At 45.5% G+C, this 20,609-nt stretch overlaps 1 protein-coding gene across 1 annotated transcript in view; it reads left to right on the top strand.

Annotated features, from left to right (window-relative positions):
• Window positions 1-2,313: 2,313 nt before the first annotated feature.
• Window positions 2,314-20,609, top strand: part of lrmp (lymphoid-restricted membrane protein) — a 33,875-nt gene continuing 15,579 nt past the window's right edge. Inside the window, exons 1-24 of the mRNA XM_076297524.1 lie at window positions 2,314-2,516; window positions 2,619-3,055; window positions 3,489-3,596; window positions 5,007-5,187; window positions 5,639-5,697; window positions 5,948-6,023; window positions 6,891-7,049; window positions 8,729-8,846; window positions 9,604-9,654; window positions 10,087-10,164; window positions 10,354-10,410; window positions 10,598-10,657; window positions 10,784-10,848; window positions 11,069-11,162; window positions 11,764-11,901; window positions 13,064-13,166; window positions 14,207-14,357; window positions 15,548-15,656; window positions 16,165-16,507; window positions 17,841-17,890; window positions 18,877-18,988; window positions 19,337-19,475; window positions 20,009-20,084; window positions 20,433-20,570. Coding sequence (XP_076153639.1) covers window positions 2,314-2,516; window positions 2,619-3,055; window positions 3,489-3,596; window positions 5,007-5,187; window positions 5,639-5,697; window positions 5,948-6,023; window positions 6,891-7,049; window positions 8,729-8,846; window positions 9,604-9,654; window positions 10,087-10,164; window positions 10,354-10,410; window positions 10,598-10,657; window positions 10,784-10,848; window positions 11,069-11,162; window positions 11,764-11,901; window positions 13,064-13,166; window positions 14,207-14,357; window positions 15,548-15,656; window positions 16,165-16,507; window positions 17,841-17,890; window positions 18,877-18,988; window positions 19,337-19,475; window positions 20,009-20,084; window positions 20,433-20,570 — 3,105 coding nt within the window. The remainder of the gene's footprint in view (window positions 2,517-2,618; window positions 3,056-3,488; window positions 3,597-5,006; window positions 5,188-5,638; window positions 5,698-5,947; window positions 6,024-6,890; window positions 7,050-8,728; window positions 8,847-9,603; window positions 9,655-10,086; window positions 10,165-10,353; window positions 10,411-10,597; window positions 10,658-10,783; window positions 10,849-11,068; window positions 11,163-11,763; window positions 11,902-13,063; window positions 13,167-14,206; window positions 14,358-15,547; window positions 15,657-16,164; window positions 16,508-17,840; window positions 17,891-18,876; window positions 18,989-19,336; window positions 19,476-20,008; window positions 20,085-20,432; window positions 20,571-20,609) is intronic.

Raw genomic sequence — 20,609 nt, 5'->3', positions numbered from 1 at the left:
TGATGGAATTGCCAAATGTAGCCTAGAAAGAGATAGTTTGGGGTAAAAGAGAGAGGGAGAACTCGTAAAACCATCAAGATTTGAAGAGTTTGGTTCCAAAACGTTATAGGCTATATCTATTTTTAGAAACATTAAAAGGTCATGTCATTTAATTGTGTATTTCAGGTAATATCAATAAAGTTGCAATTGTTCTTTTTTGCTTATTTTAGTAAAGACAAATCAAACAACAATACCCAATTACAGTTATACTGAAATTACTGAGAAAACAAAATGTAAAAAAATGATTCATGAAAATTAATTAAAATGGAGGATAGGCTATAGCGTTGAACCAAACTCTTCATTTGAAGCAGGTTTGTTCATTCATAGGACCGTGCATTTTGGCTTAGGAGCTGCTGGGGAAATGAAAGCTTACGGCCATCCTTCCTATCCCTTGTCTATTCTAGGCTACTTGTGCTGTTATGATTATTGTGCAGTCGAAACACTGACGGAACACATAGGAGTTAGTTGGGCTCACGTGTAATGACTTTGGCCTCATGGCGTCCGGTCGCATGACAGGGGCTCGAGTTACAGTGGCCCAGTTGGTAGCAATATCTGAGTAGGCTGTAAGGGATTGTGTGTGCTTCTATGTGTGAGTGAGAGACGTTATGTAGGCTAACAAATCTGTTCGGTTCATGGCATGGCGTAGGCCTAATAGAAAGGGCATATTCCAGTGAATAAAACGGTTGCCTTCATACATAGGAGGAGATGCCTTGTTGTAGACTTACTTTGACAGATAGTCAGTCCTTATGGCCAGTATACACAGCCTGATTGAATGATGATGTTGAAGCTTGTATGGTCCATATTGAACTTGTAGCCTACAGATTCATTATGCGTGTCATGTGTCCATTAAGCAACTCACACATAGACAAATAGATTAAGCTAAATAGCTTAAGTTATATGAGATTTTATACACAAAAAGCACGACAGAATTCGCTTGTATGTATCTAAAAACATCAGATATTATTGGGTTGTGTGAAATATAGCCTAATGCATATTTTCGACCACATGAGGGCGACGTTTAACTGGTTGTCACTTGCGCGCATTTGGTCTCGTGGTCTTATATCAGCAACGTCATACAAGCGGTTGATTGAAGTTGGCCAGGTGGGGAAAGATCTTTGTTGAAAAAACCTAAATTAATTCGAAAGGCTGAGCCTTCGTCAGGTCAACATAACGTGGCAAATACGCTCAAAAAAGAATACAAGAGCTGAACGGTGAGTGACAAGTGGATAACTGAAGAAAACAAGTTAACTTGAGGACATTTGCTTAATTTTGAAGAACGCCTAAATTGCCCTACCCTACGTTTCCACGTTTTTGACAATTTAATGAGGCTACCAGGACCCCTCATCTTCTCCTGGTAAAGTTATCTGACCTAAAATTTCGAGAATCGCCACAAACGCTTTTGATGTTTTATGTGAGTTGGGCCTAATCGTCATACTGAGGCCTTTACACAAGGGTTCAAGTGATAGAACAGATGTTTAGTCGTAACAGATTTGTTTGATTGATTTTAAACACCATTATTTTTCTATGAATTCAAGTGGTATTTGGTCGACTGTCCCCAACAAAACGTTGATCCTTTGGTTTTCTAGAATCATTCTCAGTTGGACCAACTGCATTTCTAAACAGTACCCTACAAGTGTCTGTTGTTTTGGAGTAATTTCTACACACGCGACTATTGTTGAAAAATGTGTTTAAACAATTAACAAAATTAAACAAAAAGCAGGCTGATCTTCAAAATACAGTGATTGTTTTTTTTAACTGAGGGATTGCGCAGTTGTGGAGATCTGCACTTTAGATTGAGAACAAGAGGAAACTGACAACACTCCAAATGATTGTCCTACAAGAGTATACACACACAGACACCATGTTTTTGTTTGTGCCCAAACTTTCACACAGCGTTCTATATCCGATATGTTTTATGTATTTACAAGAACTGGAAATAAATATGTACAGTTCTTAAATGGAACACCAGAAGGGATTCCATCCCAGGAGCTGCCACCACTGTTCCTCTGACCTATGCACCCAACCCTTGGTTAGTTGGTCCCCAGGGCATCTCCCTGTACCTGTAATTAGCTAACTTGAAGTGCCTCTGGATAAGAACATATTTTAATTGATAAATAATGCAATGTATCTAAATAAAATGTTGTTTTATTTTCACTAGTATAAGACTTGTTAAGCTGCTTTACAAGCGGAGTGTGGTTAGTTTGCCCTTATGGGCCGTTTTCACGTTGGTGTCCCCCCAGCAGATAGAGGTCTGTGCTCGTCGTCTGCTCAGCCATGGACCTGGCCGTGTCTCAGCGCCACCGCCACAACCCCGTGGACAGCATCTGCCGCAAGCTGAAGACCATCCAGCGCCGCAACCAAGAGGCTGACTCCTCGCCCTTCCACATCCCCCGCTTCCAGTCCAGCAGCTACAACAGCCCCCAGCCCGGGCTCCGCTGCAATCTGGAGTCCATCCTGAAGAAACGCACTGTCCGCTCTGACCACCCAGACACCCCTGCTGTCGGCGCCTCAGCCTCTAAGACTGACGGGTCGTCCACCACCTCCTCCTCATCCATTGGTGCCTCGGCCGCCGCCTTGGGTATGTTGACTCCGAACGGGTCCCCAGGGAGGCCACAGGGTCGGCGGCTGACCCTTGGCGCGAGCGGAGCGTCGCCACTGGTCACCCCATGCCCCGTCAATGCCACCTACACCATCACAAGCACGGTTACAGACCGACGGACCTCCTTTGGGCTCGGGCAGAGGCAAGGCTGGCAGCGGACCTGCTCCACGCCCGCGGCCGCCCAGTCCGAGACAGACGGGTACTTCACGTTTGGGCGTAGCGCCCCCTACGGGCAGCCCAAGGCAGAGGAGACGCCCGCTGCCAACCCCCTGGAGATGGACGGGGAGAGGAGAAGGAGCCCGACGCACAGCCTGCTGTCCTACAACCTGAACTTCTGCACGTCAGACGTCTCCACACTGCTGGACGGGGATGTGGGCTACCCAGCCCTGGTGGTGAAGAGGCTTTCCCTGGGGGACGGTATGTGGCACACACCTTGACAGGGCCTGGGCCAAATCTTTTCCATGGTCACCATCTGTCATAGTTATATCAACAATTATATGGGAGGGATGATGGTATTGTTGAACTGCCAATACCTTGCCCCACTATCAAGCCACAGAACAAATTAATTAATTATGTATGCGTTATGCATGGTACCCACCAACCCCAACGGCCTTCATCTGAATACAGCTAATTTGCATAACTTATTTTGAACATTTCAATTACACTGACTCTTATCAGGTGTCCTTGCAACTCAGCATGCATGGATAAAATATGTCCATATCCGCTATTGTGACCATAAGTACTTTGTACAACCAGTGATTCAAAAGTAGTATCTACTTTAAGAGCTTTTTCAGAGCTTAATGACTCAACTTTGGTTGGCGTCATTGTTTTGTGTTTTTTTACCATACAGGTTTGCTGTCCTCAGAGACCAAGAAGGAGAACTTGACCGAGGTCAGCCTCATCTGCGAGGAGGACCTGCTGGACACCATATTCCATGCCTGTGACACTCAGCGTAGAGGTGCAGTCATGTTTCATAATCACTCAGCGCAGAGGTGCAGTCATGTTTCATAGTCACTCATAGAGGCCAGAGTTATTAACCCTTAAAGGAGTACGGTGTGACGGCAATGTTGAGAAATGAACGTTCTAAAGAATATCTGGGTTCATTGAATTCAACATAGAATTTTAGAACCTTCAATTGTTGCGGAACGTTCAAAAACCTACACCTTTAAGGCTTAAAGTTCAGCTTCAGAAAGTAATTATTGTATTATGTAGTTTTACCTGTGCACTTAACACAGGTTATTTCACTAATTAGTTCCTGGCTAAGGAGTTAGAATCAACTGGTCTAGTGAATGGTTGGAATAAATACGTGGTAGGACTTTTACTTTCTCAAGCTGGACTTTTAAGCCCGGTGTACGTAGGCCGCTGTTGTGTGGAGTTGTAATGACAACAATGGAATCTAATGTAACAAATGTCGAGAGAGGAGTGCGCCGCAGTCATGTCGGCACGGGTGTACGTAGCCCTTAACACCTCTGATAGAGGCCTGCGGTTTAGATTGTGTGAGAGACCAAGCTGATTCTAATGGAACAACTCCGCACACACACACATGCAGTGGTTTTAGAGCTAGTTGGTAATGTATTGGTCACGGTAAAGGCAGTAGCCGGATCACTTTTTGTTCAAATTCAGCAAATTTCGTAATTCGTATAATAATAATATAATCGTGCAGTGCAGAGAAACACAACAGCACTAAGTGGTGTAAATGGAGCTCTTTGAAAGCGTAAAGAGTAAATTTGGGATCACCAAGACTCAAAGCCTCCAAAAAGACAATAACACAATGCGTAACACAACTGGAGCCTATATTCAGATGGACAGATATGACTTAAAATGCACCAATAATCACTGTCACAAGATGTTGAAGTCACATGTCTGTGCATTAAAGCATGACTGAAAGAGTCAGACCCAACAAAAGTCTCTGGATTGAAGTCAGTCAGTTCTCTATACGTCTTTTTCATTCTATTATGTAGTGTAAGGTTTGATGCCTCCAGCTCATTGAACAAAGACTTCATGGATTTTTTTTTTTTCCATGTAAGAATTTCTTCCTAATTTTGTATTACACAATGATCCTTTAGTTAAAGTTTATACGCTAAAGAACCAGTCTACATTTTTTTTTTTTTAATCCAGGGTATTTTTTAGGACCATTTTACTTCAGTTTCCAACACAGCACCCTGAACTTCATCTTCACTTTTAAAGCATCTCTTTGTTTTCTTCAAATTCCATCAGTCACATTGGGAAGAGCATTCCAGAAAGGCACAGCTCAGCCCCCCCCCCCCACCCCCCACCCGCCAAAAAAAAAAAAACTCTTCCAAACATGGCCCTTCAAGCTTGTCTACTGATGTGTAGTGGGGGCTCACCACTACCCTCTGTTCCCCAGGTAAGGTGTACGTGTCCCGGATTGTGGACTACCTACGCCACACCACTAGCCGGAGCTCGGAGGACAGTGGCCTGGAGGAGCTGTGCAACATGCTGGACCCAGACAACAAGGACATCTCCATCGACCTGGACACCTACCACGCCGTCATGAAGGAGTGGATTGAGGACTGCCGCAATCAGGGGTACAAACTTCATTTGCGTTTGGCAAAATACAGTGGGCCACCTCATACAACTGAACCCCAAGAAAGAACTGGAGCACACAATAGCTTTACTAGGTGCAAAGAACTAATGCTTCTATGCACACAGTGTTCTCATAAGTTCACATATTCATGTGCTTGTGTGTTTGTACTCTTGATTTAGTTTACTCCATAAACATTAAGGTATTTCTTAAGACATTAAGCGGTAGACATTTACATATTTTTACCACATCATTAGTTATCATTAGCAGATACACTCTTCCATGTGTTACTTTTTTTTCTACTTGGATTGTGTAGTGGCTCTAGTCCTGCCCAGGCGTAGCCCCCGTATAAAAGCTGATAGTGGTACATTCCAACCGAGTGTGATAACCCTGAGAGAGGCGCACATGTGAGGGTGTTTTAATGTTCCCATGTGGTTTCTTCCTCTCCTACACAGAGATGACACGGCAGAGAATGTGACCCAGGAGTCGGTGAAAGTACCAGACAGTTTAGCAGGTGATGAACCTTTTGACTACAGGGCAAACATTTCTGTGGAAACCCATATTGTCTGCTGAAACGAATGAATTATTAACAGTCTAAAGGAAACTTTTTTTGTGTGTGTGTACTTCTTAATCTTCCATCGTAGTAACTGAAGTTTAGTGCTGTCCCCTCTCCTTTCTCCTTTTTCCTTCTGACTTTTTACTTAACACTGAACCAACTCATGCTTTGTTTCTGTTTTTGCTCTTTTGCTCTTTTAACTTTTCAGCGAAGAAATCAGCTCTGTTAAACATGACCTCAGGCAGCCTTGAAGCGTTTGGTGGAGAGACGACCAAAAGTGACCTGTGAGTATCACTGTGTGTGTGTGAGAGAGAGAGAGAGAGATTCCTCTGTGTTTTGTAGTGTTCCCTAAGCCTGGCGGGCCATCCTATATCATTGAAATGTATAGTCTGGAATCGAACCATTCACCTCACTTAATCCAAGGGGCGGGCAGAGAATTGTCTTTCAAACTGCCTAGGCATGCAATAGGCCAGCACTACGACCATATCCGTATCCGGTCGGCAAAACGGCAAATACATCCTTCTTCGAAAGGAATGACTTAAGTGCATTGTGTTGCTCAACTTTCAAAGAAAAGCACAAGTCCAACTCCTCCAAAGTTGACGCCAACGCCGATTCAAACAACTGCTCTTCGTTCGCTATAGCCACCTTCCTTGTTGTTCACTGTCGCAGGACTGTCGTTATCCTGTTAAGCCCGCCTTAAGACTCTCTAACAAAATAGAGCTCTGTGATTGGATGATGTCCACGGCGTCAGCCAATAGAAATCCCTATGGTTTGATACTAGACGTACAGGCTGAGCAAATTAATTTGCCGACGCTAGGGTGCGTCTAGATTTCTAAGCTAGTGTTCCCTAGTACCCTGGTAGCTATACACAAATATGATCATGTGCAAAGTGTGTGAGCATGAGCATAAGTACACCAGCATGTTTGTGTGTCAGTGTTTTCGACTCTTATTTGTAAAGTGACGGCAAGACTTGGAATGGCTGATTTGGGAATCAAACCCAGGCCAATTGTCAGGCAATGATGCTATCGTTGTTCCACCATGGCCACACAATTGTATGTGTTGTGTTGTGTATTGTATGTATTGTAGTAGCCTGTCTGTTTATGCATCTCAAGCAAGTGAGCATTGACAGCCAGCGCCCCTTGCCTTTGCAGGGAGACCTCCGACTTGATCTACTGTGTGGCAGACCTACAGTTCACCAATCAGAAGCTGCAGGAGGAGATCCGCAAGCTCAAACAGGCCATGGAGTCCATGGAGGACACCAATCAGAAGCTCATCGAGGAGAATGATGACCTCAAGACTCAAGCCAAAGTGTACGCAAAGTCTTTTTCACATTGTCCTCCATTTCCTCTTCCTCATTTGTTGTCTCTGAGACGCTCGATGGTGTTTTAAGCCCCCGCCGTCGACTTCAAGGCAGCACTGCCACCGTCAACTTCAAGGCACCTAACCCTAACCCTGGCCTTACCCTAGTGCCTTCCATTCAGCGCTGCTTGGAAGATGACGTTGGGGGCTTAAAACACCATTGTCCCTCTGAGACGATCAATACCTATATGATAGATGCAGTGGTCAGGATTTCCTATGTGTCTTTGAAGTACTTCAGTTTTAAGGGCCGTTCACACCAAGAATGATGATGGCAAAAAAAGTATCGTTCTAGCTCATATGAATGACCACGTCCACACAGTAACTATAACGCTAACAGCATGGAGAGCTGTGATTATCGGAGATCACAGAGCGATTTTAGAATGATAAAATGCTGACAGCCAATCACAATCCATCACATTTTCGACCTCATTCATCAACACAAGGAGAGACTTCCCTTATTGTTTGTCAGTGTGGTCGTTCATATCGTTCTAGTTAGTTATCTTTATTGTTGTCGTTCTTGCTGTGAGCGGCCCTTTAGACTGACACCCCCCTGGATGTTGGGAAGTGATACTATTTTGTGAGGGACCACTCTGAGGGCTTGTATGTGAAATAGGTTATGTATAAGTATATATACTCTCTTGATCCCGTGAGGGAAATTTGGTCTCTGCTTTTATCCCAATCCGTGAATTAGTGAAACACACTGCACACAGTGAAAACACAGTGAGGTGAAGCACACACTAATACAACAGCGGCGCTCGGGGAGCAGTGAGGGGTTAGGTACCTTTCTCAAGGGCACTTCAGCCATGGCCTACTGGTCGGGGTTCGAACCGGCAACCCTCCGTTTACAAATCCGAAGCTCTAACCTGTAGGCCACGGCTGCCCCGTGCACGGTTAGCATTTGACCGTGTGAAATGACAATCTTTAACTGGACACCCATGGACACCAGCCTATTTTTTTTCACCTTTGGGCAGAAGAATGTTCTATACAGCACTAACTTACGCTTTATCCATACACTAACATGTGATCTTACTCCACTATATATATCTGTATATCTGTGTGTCTTGTGGGCCCAAAGCCATGAGCTGACTGCAACCAAGGAGTCTATTGTGGGGAGATCATGTGTAGGCATATGTTGATGGCCTCCAGTGTTGAAAACGGTCTCATCTTAAAGGACATGGTTTACTGTTTCAGTTTTACAAGGGTAGTTTCCTTTATTCAATGTGGAATGAAAGAGAAACGGTTGACAAGTCACAGTGCTGATAATGGTTCTTATAGTTGTATCAGGAGTAGCTATGGAGAAAATAAGATTTCTGGCTCTGAACTGTAGAGGGAGCACTGTTAGCCATAGCTTGTCAACTCCTATAGTGTTCCTGCAGATGGTTGCTATTCTCAGATGAATCTCTGCTCCAAGCAAGCCTGATTGAAACAAATGTAATTCAAATATTCTATGTATCTGGTGTGTTCACATAATAATCAATTAAAAAAAGAAAAATCTTCTCATGCTTGTTAAGAGGGAGTGTTGAAAATGATTAAATTTCTCATGCAATAATGACACACCTGCAGAGTAGGGGAGTTGATGCTCTGCTGATTTGAGCGTGTAAATGATGCCATTCTGCATTATGGCCCACAGGGGGCAGCAGCTGCTGCAGAAGGAGAAGATGCTGAAGGAGGAGGTGGAGGAGATGAAGATGACTCTGAGCTCGTCTGAGGAGAGTCGTGCTCAGGCTTCCGCCCGGAGCAAACAGATGGTGAGGGAGACATTCAAGGCCCTAGACACTAGACAGATGATATCATCATCATCATCATCATAATGATGTAGTTCAATAAAATGCACATTGATTGGCACCTGGGGTTACTTCACAAAACCACAGATGTATTATGATCAGATTTATTCTGAATTGTGGTAATTGCTTGGACCATGGTAACTTCAGTTCTTGGAGTATAGCTCTGCTAGCCAATCGAGTGATGGGCAGACAGACAGAATAGATCCCATGTGATTGTGATAATGAGGTGTTTACATCGTCGTGGTAACTGGCTGATTGGCAGATCCCGATGTTCCCTGGCGCAAATTGAACCGATAGATTACTGAAAAAGCTTGTTAGTTCCCACTTCCTAATTATTTTTATCAGGGCTGGCAATGTTGCTAAAGCTGACTCACTGTTAGCTTGCAGGCACAGAACGACTTGCATATGGAACAGATGACCAGCTTGAGAGGGGACAGAATTTTAAACTAGAGGGGGGAACACTATACATTCCTGTCAGAGCAGATGTCATATGAAACGGAGGAGCAACCACGGATAGACACTTCATGTTCCTGTTAAAAATATCACAGTGTTGCTGTTCAGTCTGTCACTTATGGAAATATGAATAATCATCTGAAGCATACTAATGAATGTAAAAATAAACTCAATATGACGAACATTTGAGGTGAGGTTATGTTCTTTTGAAGGTGAGGCTCTATATGAGGTTCTCTTAAACCCCTGATTTTGCTCTTTTTGCCCTCAGGAGCGGGAGAACCAGGGTCTCATTTCAAAGATCTCTGCTCTTCAAGAAGAGGTACAGCTTTTACCGTGCTCTGCTAACCATCATCCACCTTCTCTCATTAACCCAGTCTGTAGCATTATATGTCCTTCTCCTAACTGATCCCCAGGTCAACCGCAATGACATGCTTACACAAATGAATGTTTATATAATGTAGGTACTTTTTTATTGATGTGTTTTATGTATATAATTCAACACCACACAGAGAGAGTGATCAGCTCCACTGTGCTCCTGAAAAAAGATGCTGACCACGTTGAGTTATTATGAATGAGGTGGATAAGGTGTTATATTCACTATGTGATGTCAGCCTGCAGATATTCCTGTCATTGCTATATCCCATCTCTCTCCCATTCTTATTGTGATTCTTCTCCATCTTCAACCATTTCCTGTTTCGTTCTTTGTCTTCGCATTCATAACCACAAACCACGGCTGGGGTCTTTTCACCAGAACATCAAAGTCACCGTGGAGATGGAGGACCTTCAGAAGAAGATGGGAGACCTGTGTGATCTCAATGCTGACCTTCAGGTTTGTCACATAGCCATTCCTTAAGCAAACCGCCTCTTGTAGTCCATTTTTCCATCTATCCATGAATACACTGATCAGCTCGATCTAACTCTCTCTCTGTCTGTCTGTCTGTCTGTCTGTCTGTCTGTCTGTCTGTCTGTCTGTCTGTCTGTCTGTCTGTCTGTCTGTCTCTCTCTCTGTCTCTCTCAGGTTCAGATCCATTCATTTGATGCTGTTCTGAGGGAAAAGGATTCTGTTATATGTCAGGTCAGTCCATTTAATATTGAGGTCTTGTTTGTCTGTTTACTTTGGATGATTATGAGGTGCTGCCTCAACACAATTTTTTAATGTTAAGATTTACTACTTTTTTTAAATACATTTTTTTCATTTTCAATATGACAGTGTCTTCTTCCTTGAGCTTGTCAGAATCACTCATCATCTTTGTGTTCTGTAGAAAAACAGGCATTTAGAAGATCTCAAAGAAGTTATAGTGGAGTACTCTTCTGTTACTGAGGTAAGACACTTTTAATGTTGACTGCAGACTTTTGAGGAAGACAGAGATTCATGTTTTTAGACACTCTGTAGAGGTCCTGTTGTTGATGCGCGCGCGCGTGTGTGTGTGTGTGTGTGTGTGTGTTAGATTTTGAGGGCAGACAAGACAAAGCTGGAGAATCAGATGCAGATGATGCAGCCAGATATAACCTCGTGAGTATGGAACAGTCACACACACAGATGAATGTTGTGAACACACAAACGTTATTGTGACTATGAATACCCTTGTTTTAACTTGTTCAAAGTGAAAATGATTTCAGTGCACACACACACACACACACACACACACACACACACACACACACACACACACACACACACACAGAGCAAGCACAGCACACACAATTGAACTTACATTGGTGTTCTCTGGCAGTGCGGGTCTGTCTCTGTCGGTGGCGTACCGGCTCAACCAGACCAGTCTGGGCTCCCTGCAGACTGAACTAGCCATGGCACAGAACCCTCTGGAGGTAAGCTCCGCTTCTCCCACGCACACATTACACCAGGCATGGTGTGTGTGTCTGTGTCTGTGTCTGTGTCTGTGTCTGTGTCTGTGTCTGTGCGTGTGTGTGTGGGTGTGTGAGAGTGAGTGTGTGTGTATGTATAGGGTCCAGCAACAGGAGAATCAAAAGCAGCAGCTAAAGGATGAACTGGACCAGCTGAAAACCACTGTGTGTGTACACGTGCACAGATAGATAGCAAGAGAGACAAATGTGTGTGTGTGTGTGTGGCGAGAGACGTCGTATGTGTGTGGAGAGTGTTTATAATATTTTTAGAAACCGAGAGGGCCCTTACACTCTCTGTACACGTACGCTTCCTGTGTTTGCTCTGTAAACTGACTATTGCTATTTTTTTATATCAGGTGTTCACAAGTTCAAGTTTATCTATGTAACACATTATCAGACACGGGGGTCGCTCAATATACTTTACATTTTACTCTTTCAGCAGGGCAAAGATGGGATAAAACATTTTTTTAAAAAGTTGTCTTCACTGTTCAGTGTGTTTTTGTGTTTGTGTATACATGTTCTCTTATTAACGTGTGTGTGTGTGTGTGTTCCTGTGTTCCTCCAGGGTGTGGAGCGCTTCTCCACCTCCATGTGTATGGCCTCTCCGCTGGACGAGACCCTGGACAGAGAGGTGCTATTGCTCATGCAGGGCCCCACACCGGAGCAGCAGTCCCTGGAGTTCAAAAGCCTCATCCGCAGACTGGTAACACTCGCCTCTCAAATAACCGCAGCACACGAGAGAGAGAGACTAGTTTTTATGGGTGTCGGAGATTAGAGCATACGGTAGCCAGAATAAAGTGAGAGGTGTGAGAGGGGGAACCTGTGGCCCAAGCGGCAGCATATCATACCACATAAAGAACTAGGTTCTAGGTGCCAGGTTCCAGTCCGACCTGCGTCCATTTTTCAATCCCACACCCCATTTCTCTCCCATTCATTTCCTGTCTACGCTCCACTGTCCTGTCAATAAAGGCTGTTACATTGGGGTTTTTTTAGGTGCGAGTTTGGAATTTTTAGGGTTACCTTTTTTATTCTCTGACAGAAAAGCACTGGCATGGCACTGGGTAGTGCTCCACTCCCGCACTTCATCAAAACAGTCCTCCCACACTGCTTTGTTTGTTGTTCATTTGGACGACATATCTCCACCTCCGTTGTACATTTAACAAGCACAGTCAGTGCACTCATCCAAACTCTTGATTATAATGGCGGGGAATGAAATATATGAAGCATGTATGAGCCCAATGAGAACAATGAGAAGGAGGAATAATGAGGATGCAGTGAGATGCGGACAGGGAACCAGAGGAGGACATGCTGAGAAGGAGCATGGGACACCGAAGTCATGCGTAATAGCCTACTGTGTGAAGGAGAACAGCATAGACTAGCGTAGGGGTGCTGTGGCCCAACTGGCTACAGCATCCATACCACCTTGTGCCCAGGTGTCCATGGACACCCGAGTTGGAGTCTGACTCCGGTTATTTCCCCATCCCACCCAGTCTCTCTCTCCCAGTGGCTTGCTGTCACTCTTCACGGTCCTCTATTTAAAGGCGACATTCCATTCTATTCTATGAGTTTTTAAAGCAAGGGAAATCTCTGTGCCTGAAACAATCAGAAATGTTCGAAGCTTTTAAATATAATTATCTATTTAAATCTTTAAATGTCCTAGTGAACGTCTGAGCCCTCTATTTTTATTCTTTTTTTGAAAGTATACATTTTTGGGCTTTTGCCTTTAAATAGAATGGAATGTCCGCTTGGGTGAAGAGTATGAAAAGAGAGCCGAGCAGGACTCGGATAGGTTGTAGTAATTAAGTTCCTTGTTCTTGCGTTGTAATCCTGTGTTTTGGTTTGTGTTGGGGTTTTTTGTGTCATAGAGGAAAGAGTTCCAGGAAGACCGCTACACTGTTCTATCAGCATTGAGGAACCATCCAGCTGCTCATGATGAACAGGAGATTTCCACCAATCAGAAACTTCAGGTGAGACGGTGGCTGGGCCTTGGATGAAGAGATTTTTTTTTTCTACCTCAGTCACAACTTTATGTCTGGGAAACACATACTTTTGTTTTAATATGTCCTCTGAATATAAATGTTGGAGGACCGGTATTCTAGAATCCAATTACAAAAAGAATTGTGTGTGTGTGTGTGTGTGTGTGTAATTACTTGTGAGTGAATAAGTGTCTGTGTGTGTAATAAGTGACTTGTGTGTGTATATGTGTGGGCAGGTGGAATGTTTACTAGTGCTGGCACCATTAGCAGCTAATGCAGAGGAGTTGTTTGTTTTGTGATTAGGGCCACTTGTGCGGTTAGTTTATCATCATGTTGAAGATTACATAAGATGGCCGCGCTGCTCGCATCTCCTGGGATCCCTCTACCTACTTTATTATATAACCCCTCCTCTAGTGCCTCTACCCACCACCCGCCTACCCCCATTTCCTCTGCTCTCTCAGGCAGAGCGGAACACTCAGTCTGTGCTGCCGAGCGTGAAGATGTGAATGTGTGTGTCTGTGTCTCTCTCTCACACACACACACACACACACACACACACACACACACACACACACACACACAGACACATACTCCCCTACACATACGAACTTGCATGCACACACAATTGCATAGAAACACTTGCACTCACAAGCCCCCCCCCCCCCCCCCACCCCAACACACACACAGTCATGCACAAAAAAATAACGGGACACACACACACAAAATCAGTCCCTTCTGACCCTCCCCTCGAGCTGTATTGTTGCATATTTGTTACTGTCCTGTGCTGTGCTCTGTTATAGAGCACATAGCATGTGGTCTGCTAGTTCAGCTCAGGGGGTAAACGGCTCACCACTAATCAGATCTACCCCCGTTTTATTGTTTTATTATTTTCTCTCTCTTTCTCTTTCTTTCTTTCTTTCTTTCTTTTCTCTCTCTCTCTCTCTCTCTCTCTCTCTCTCTCTCTCTCTCTCTCTCTCTCTCTCTCTGTAGAAGTAAATAGAATTGTGCTTAATGATTCCCCCCCCCCCCTCTGTATGCAGGTTGAGTGTGAGCGGCGTCGGCAGGACTGGGCCCAGGTTCTGGAGCAGCTGCAGCAGTACACAGACTCCCTGGAGAAGGAGCTGCTGAAGATGGCCAGCAACATGCGCCGCTCGCGCACCGAGATCCTGCACCTGTCCGTCAGGTGAGCAGCCCTCCCCCTGTAGTCCCAACCTGGACCAATCTGGATCTGCTGTGGGACTGTGTGTGTCAATTTCAATTTAATAGCACTTATAGAGCGGCAAAACATTACACATGTCTCATGGCGCTTTACGGAGTGTAAAACAATGTGTGTGTGAATGAGATTGATAATATCTCTTTCTTTCCTACATGCCAAAAGGTCATGGAGGACATTTGTTCCATTATATTTGTAATCCTATAGGCAGTTACTTTGTTTCTGCCATCTATTTTGCCTTCTGTTTCTCCCATCTCTCTCTTTCTTTCTTCAGTTCTCTTTCCCATAATACTCTCCTGTTCAACTGCAGTCTGCCTTGAGTGCATGAGCAGTACAGATGTAGAACTAGCCGTGGATCTGTTGAGGAGAATTTAATCTTCACAGAAAGCGAAAGGTCACGTTATTGCCTCCGTGTCCTTGGCAACCACCGCTGTCGGCTTTAGCTCTAACTGACTGACCGAGCACTGATGGACTCAAATGAGCCTCGCGTCTCAGAATGATTGACACTTGGGGGGGAGGAGCCATCTAAGAACCGCCCCCCTCCCGCATAACCGGAGGAGGTTATGGCTGGACCTTATGCTCTACCCACCCACCTCACATCAACTCCATTTTTGGCTCCAGACTGAAGATATTTGTCTTGCTTTTTCTTTTTTCTAAACAAGATGTAGAATCTAGATTGGATGGGGGTGGGCGGTGGTAAGGGGGTGTTTTGCGGAGTGTATGGAGGGGGCTGGATAAAAAGTGAGTCGTGCAGGATTTCGGACGCTGTTATCAGTCGGAGGTGTGGGAACGGACCAGGCCGTTCGCTGGGCTAGCAGCCGCTACTGTGACCGCCCTGTGGGTTTCTGGGAGAAGCGAAGGCCTTGGACAGAAGTTGGGGGGGCCATGGGACACTGTATGGGCCTGCGGATTGGGTATAATACGTCTGCCTTCTAGATGCCAGTGCGCATTGTCATATCGGATGAACAGTTCTCATCATTTGAGTTCAAGGCAGTTAGGAGTACTGGGCTGGGTGTAGGAAATGTTGAATTAATGGAAGTTACTGTGTCAATGTTCTGTAAAGTGATGGGATACTGATGCTCTTCCTTCTGTGTGTATGTGTGTGTGTGTGTGTGTGTGTGTGTGTGTGTGTGTGTGTGTGTGTGTGTGTGTGTGTGTAGGGTCCAGGAACAGGAGAATCAGAAACAGCAGCTAAAGGATGAGCTGGACCAGCAGAAAACCCCGCCGGACAGCAGAGAGGCCAGCTGCCAAACACCTGATGTACCACAGGTAGGGGGAGGCCGTGTGTGTGTGTGTGTCAGTCAGTCAGTACACATCTCAGAAGCTGCAGATATCGACTTCATGGTAGATGTGTGTTTAGCAGAGGTCATCACCACCATTAAGGGCTATGTTGTTGGCATGTGAACCAGGTGCGTCATTGGTTTATTTTAGTGCAAAATCACTGGCACACTGTTTTAGTGGAGTGAAGTACATTTCCACACAGACATGAGAGCGCTGCTTTCACAGAGATACCACAGAGCTATGGGAGTTTAGCTGCCCACTCATAACGCCCAAGTGCTCTCTCTCTCTCTCTCTCTCTCTCTCTCTGTGTGTATCTGTTTCTCTCTCTCCCTCCCTCCCCCCTGTAGTGTTCCAGCTACTGTATGTTTTTCTCCTCTGTCGCTGTAGATCAAAACACACTTTTAGCTTTACTCAGTGCTGCCCCAGTGTTGATCAGCTCCACTGTGGATTTACTTACTCATCTGTACCAGAGTTAATATCGAGTGTGTGTGTTCAGGTTGAAGAGGACCCGGACGCTCCATCGTTAGAGTGGGAAGAGGAATACGTGATTCCCGAGTCGCCGCCGCCATCGTCTAACGCCCAGAACGGTTCCCCGCTCAGTGGAAGCAAGAAGTCCGGCCCGAGGGACGGCGAAGGAGACCCGAAGAGGCCCGAGGAGTCGAGGTCAGGAGGCGGTGAGGAAGAAGAGGAGGAGGAGAAACAGAACGGCAGCGAGAGGGGCGAGGAAGGGCAGCTGGACTCGGGCGTGGAGGAGGAGGAGACGCCGCAGGGCGAACTCGCCCGCTCACGGAGCGACATTCCGGAAGCCTCTGAGGACGGTCCCCACACCGAAACCACAGGTCAGTTTGCGAGGGCAAAGAGGGAGTGGGAAACTTCTCCAGCCAGACAGCATTAGAGCCCATTTAGTCAGGTCCTGTTTGCTGACTCTAATGGGGTAGCTGTTCCTACTTGGGCACAGTCTGCTAATCTTCACGCACAGGCACACATTCTGTCTTTGAGAGTGTGTGTTATGTGTGTGCGAGTCTGTCTTTGTGCTCATGCCTGAGTGGTCCTTTTAGTGTGTGTGTGTGTGTGTGTGTGTCTGTGTGTGTCCTCGCTCGCTGTAAAAACTACCTGTGATGGATATCAGGCACAATCAGAAGACATTAGAGACCATTCTGTGGGAATTTGAGCATTGATGTGGATGTAGGCCTATGGGGGGATCACTAATCCTCTAGTTCTGTCAATGTTTGACCATGTGTCTCAATGTGCTGCTTTTGACCGTGAGCCTCTGTGTGTATGTGCCCGAGAGAGTGTGTGGTTTGCGTGTGGAAGGATGGAGCAGCGGTTGCGTTTACTCTCTCAGTCTCTCCCCCGACTCGAGTGGATTAGCATCTCTGCCTTAATCCCCCAGTGGTCACAGGGCAGCCAGCCATCCACGGCAGCTTAAGGGCCTGGCTGCTCTGACAGTAGCCAGGGCAGAGTGGACCCCGTTGGACCCTGGCCTTCTATGGCTGTCCCCCGGGTCTCCTCAGGAGCCCTACCTTCTTTGGCCAGGCCTCGCTGATTCAGACCCTTGTGTGTGTGTGTGTGTGTGTGTGTGTGTGTGTGTGTGTGTGTGTGTGTGTGTGTGTGTGTGTGTGTGTGTGTGTGTGTGTGTGTGTGTGTGTGTGTGTGTGTGTGTGTGTGTGTGTGTGTGTGTGTGTGTGTGTGTGTGTGTGTGTGTGTGTGTGCAGCAACACACTTGGAAACAATTAGTCACAGACATGGTTTCTGAGACCTAGAGACATATACGCATACGATCACTCACATTGTTAGAAGTGTATAACCACACAATTCCAATCCAACCATGTCTGACTGCTCCTCTCGGACCCCTGGCATGTCATACTGTAATCTGGGCTGCCATTCACCCGTCTCTACCCTAACTCCACACACACACCCTCACCCTCCAATCCTTCCTGTGTCTGCATGACTGAGAGCCAAGCACTGGAGAGGGAGAGGGAAAGAGAGAGATGTCATAATTAGACATGGCACATCCTGGTGCTTGTTTTTGTATCCATGACTGCAAGTATTTTTATGCTGTATGAATGATGATGAAAAGCCTTGATGTAAAAAGTGTGAGTGAATCTTAAAAGGGATGTGTTTGCGATGAATGGGTAAACATTTGATCAAATGTGTTTGTCTCTGTTTCAGAAACCCCACAGCCACAGACTGAAGCTGTAACAGAATCCAGTGGACAACAGGTAGATTATGCTTTCCATTTGTAGCTGCTCTAGTGTTTTTATTATTATTTTTGTCATTATAAGAAAATGGATTGGACATGGATTAAGCCTAGCCCTAGACTAAAAAGAAAACTTCAGGACTAGACTTAATCCATGTAGTAGGAAACTAATCAATAATGTGTAAAGGATCTAGTTAGACTGTTTGGATGTGCCAGATTCTCTGTGAAGCCCAGTTTGTAACTTGTTCACTGGAAGTGATGGAAGTGTGGTAGACAATATCCTGAAAACATTAGATCTATTAGAGCTGTCTTGAAACTGAATGTGTAAGGTAAGCTGTGAAGACTAGTTTTTAACGCTGTGATAAAAGTTCAGCCGTTTCAGTTCAGTCATGAACTTTTTACCATGAACTCAAAAAAGACCATCTGTTTTGAGGAATGAAGAGTCCGGCCACTTCCTATTGTCCTCGTCCCTCGTTCACATTCCGTGTGCATAGTCAGGCGATTGTTCTCTCGCTCATCAGTGTGATTTTGGCTGAGGGTCATTGGCCGACGCCGGTCACATGGTTGACCGTTACCATGATGATCCTTTTGAAGATGGGGATGCTCCTTCCTGGTGTGTGCGTGTGTGCGCGTGTGTGGCAAACAGGAAATGGTGGTGTGTTGGTCAGCTATGGCAGAGAGATCCTAGCTAATAAGGAAACATATTTTGGACATTTGATCCCTGAGCAGCCACCATGGACTAAAAATAGCCTTTCAGGAACAACGTAGTTCACACCTGAAAAAGAACACACTTACTTTACCCTCTTGGAAGAGCTGAGTAGACAAGTAGACTCCACTGCTCAGTGACCCGGAGAGGACTGTCCATGTTGGTATCTACATTGATTTGCCGGTCAAATATACCCACATACCTTTAGCTGATTTGATCGATTCTAATGAAGAGTGAATTAATATAAACAAAAATAAAATTACATTTGACTAAGGTTGTTTTTGCTCCCATGTGGCCCACAGGAAGGAGCCAACTTCCCAGAATGCACTGGGCCCGAGGACGCCCACAAGCAGACTGTGTGTGCTGAGCAACGAAATCCTGCTCCTCTTCCTCCCACACACACTTCAGCAGCTGGTGAGGATGGACTCTGTGCGTTTTACACACGCAGTAATCTTTTTTTTTCTATTCCTCCATCTCTTCCTCTATGCTACAATGTCCATCTTTCTTTCTCTCTCTCTCTCTCTCTCTCTCTCTCTCTCTCTCTCTCTCTCTCTCTCTGTTCCTTCTTTGAGTAGTTGGTGAGTAATGCTGGTGGTGTTTTACCTGAGACAAGAAGATGATTCATTGCTGTGCATTGCACACATGGACTTTAACTGTGTGTGTGTGTATGTGTGTGTGTGTGTGTGTATGTGTTTATGCCCTTGCATTAAGTGCGTTCTTGGACATACTTGTTCAACACTGTTTTTCTGCCTTTTTTCTCAGACCCTGTGCCCTCTGAAACCAGCAAGGCCAACCCAGTGCTGGAGTCCCTCCCTTCAGAAGCTTCCCCTGGACAACAGGAGATGGTATCTCCCAGCAACACACCTGCTGAGCTGGGTGAAACCATTTCTCCATCTCCCAGGTGAGGTCTTAGGTTTGTTTTTGCTTTAATTGCTTTTATTTAAGGCTTTACAGTGTTTTTGCTTTACTGTAATATATGACACGTGCATATTAGTAGTGAAGGATAGCAGCACTTAATTTGGGTAATGGAAGACATTTGTTTTTTTTGTTTTGCCTTAAGCCACATTTGCCTTTCAAAGCAGTGTGGGGGATGGCTCGATTAGTGTGTGCCTATGGAGAGGTGTTTTGCATGGTGACCAGAGCACCTGCGAGAGGGTTTAGACGCACATATATACACACACACACACACACACACACACACACACACACACACGTACACGTACGTAGGCACACACAAGCTCACACTCACACAGTGTATTGCCCTCTTGTCAATCTTGCTCTTCTTTCTCGTACACACACACGCAACTCCACTGTCACAACACATGAGCCCAGCTGCTTCCTGCTTCGTTGAGAGAGAGACGAGAGAAGGACGAGAAAGACGAGAAAGTATCACCACACTCACTTATTTCTGTCTTCCTGTCGTCCCGTGGTCAGGTGTGCGGAGGCCACGTCGGGTGAGAGCACCACAGGAGAGGAGGGGGCCAGTACCATGAGCCTCAACGACTCTCAGGTCAGTTTCAGAGGAAGTTTCCTGCCTCTCTCTCTCTCTCTCTCTCTCTCTCCCTCCCTCTCTCTCTCTCCATCTATCTATATCACTCTCTATTTCATTCTCGCTAGCGTTCTCTCTCTCTCTCTCTCTCTCTCTCTTAGCAATTCATCTTTTTTCATTTTACTTCCCCTTCCTTTTTTTTCCTCCCTCTAATTTCCCAGCCGCACACTGCCTCTCTCTCTCTCTCTCTCTCTCTCTCTCTCTCTCTCTCTCTCTCTCTCTCTCTCTCTCTCTCTCTCTCTCTCTCTCTCTCTCTCTCTCTCTCTCTCTCTCTCTCTCTCTCTCTCTCTCTCTCTCTCTCTCTCTCTCTCTCTCACTCTCGTTTTGCCCTTATATGCATGTTCTCTCTCATTAACTGTGCGAGTCGGGTGTGAGGAGCAGAAGTATGTGCGTGTTGTGCTTCTAGCCGCTCATCTCCAAATGGACAGCAGCAGGGTCCTTTCCAGGGTAAAGCAGACAGTGTTTTTGTTTGAGTTGGAACGGGGC

Source organism: Alosa pseudoharengus, unplaced genomic scaffold (genome assembly GCF_046254945.1).
Source record: "Alosa pseudoharengus isolate Yale_2024_CS ecotype anadromous, Long Island Sound unplaced genomic scaffold, YU_APseudo_1.1 YU_APseudo_1.1_scf_20, whole genome shotgun sequence".
NCBI lineage: Eukaryota > Metazoa > Chordata > Actinopteri > Clupeiformes > Clupeidae > Alosa > Alosa pseudoharengus.
The sequence above is the reverse complement of the archived record's forward strand: the minus strand, read 5'-3'. Positions and strand labels throughout refer to the sequence as shown.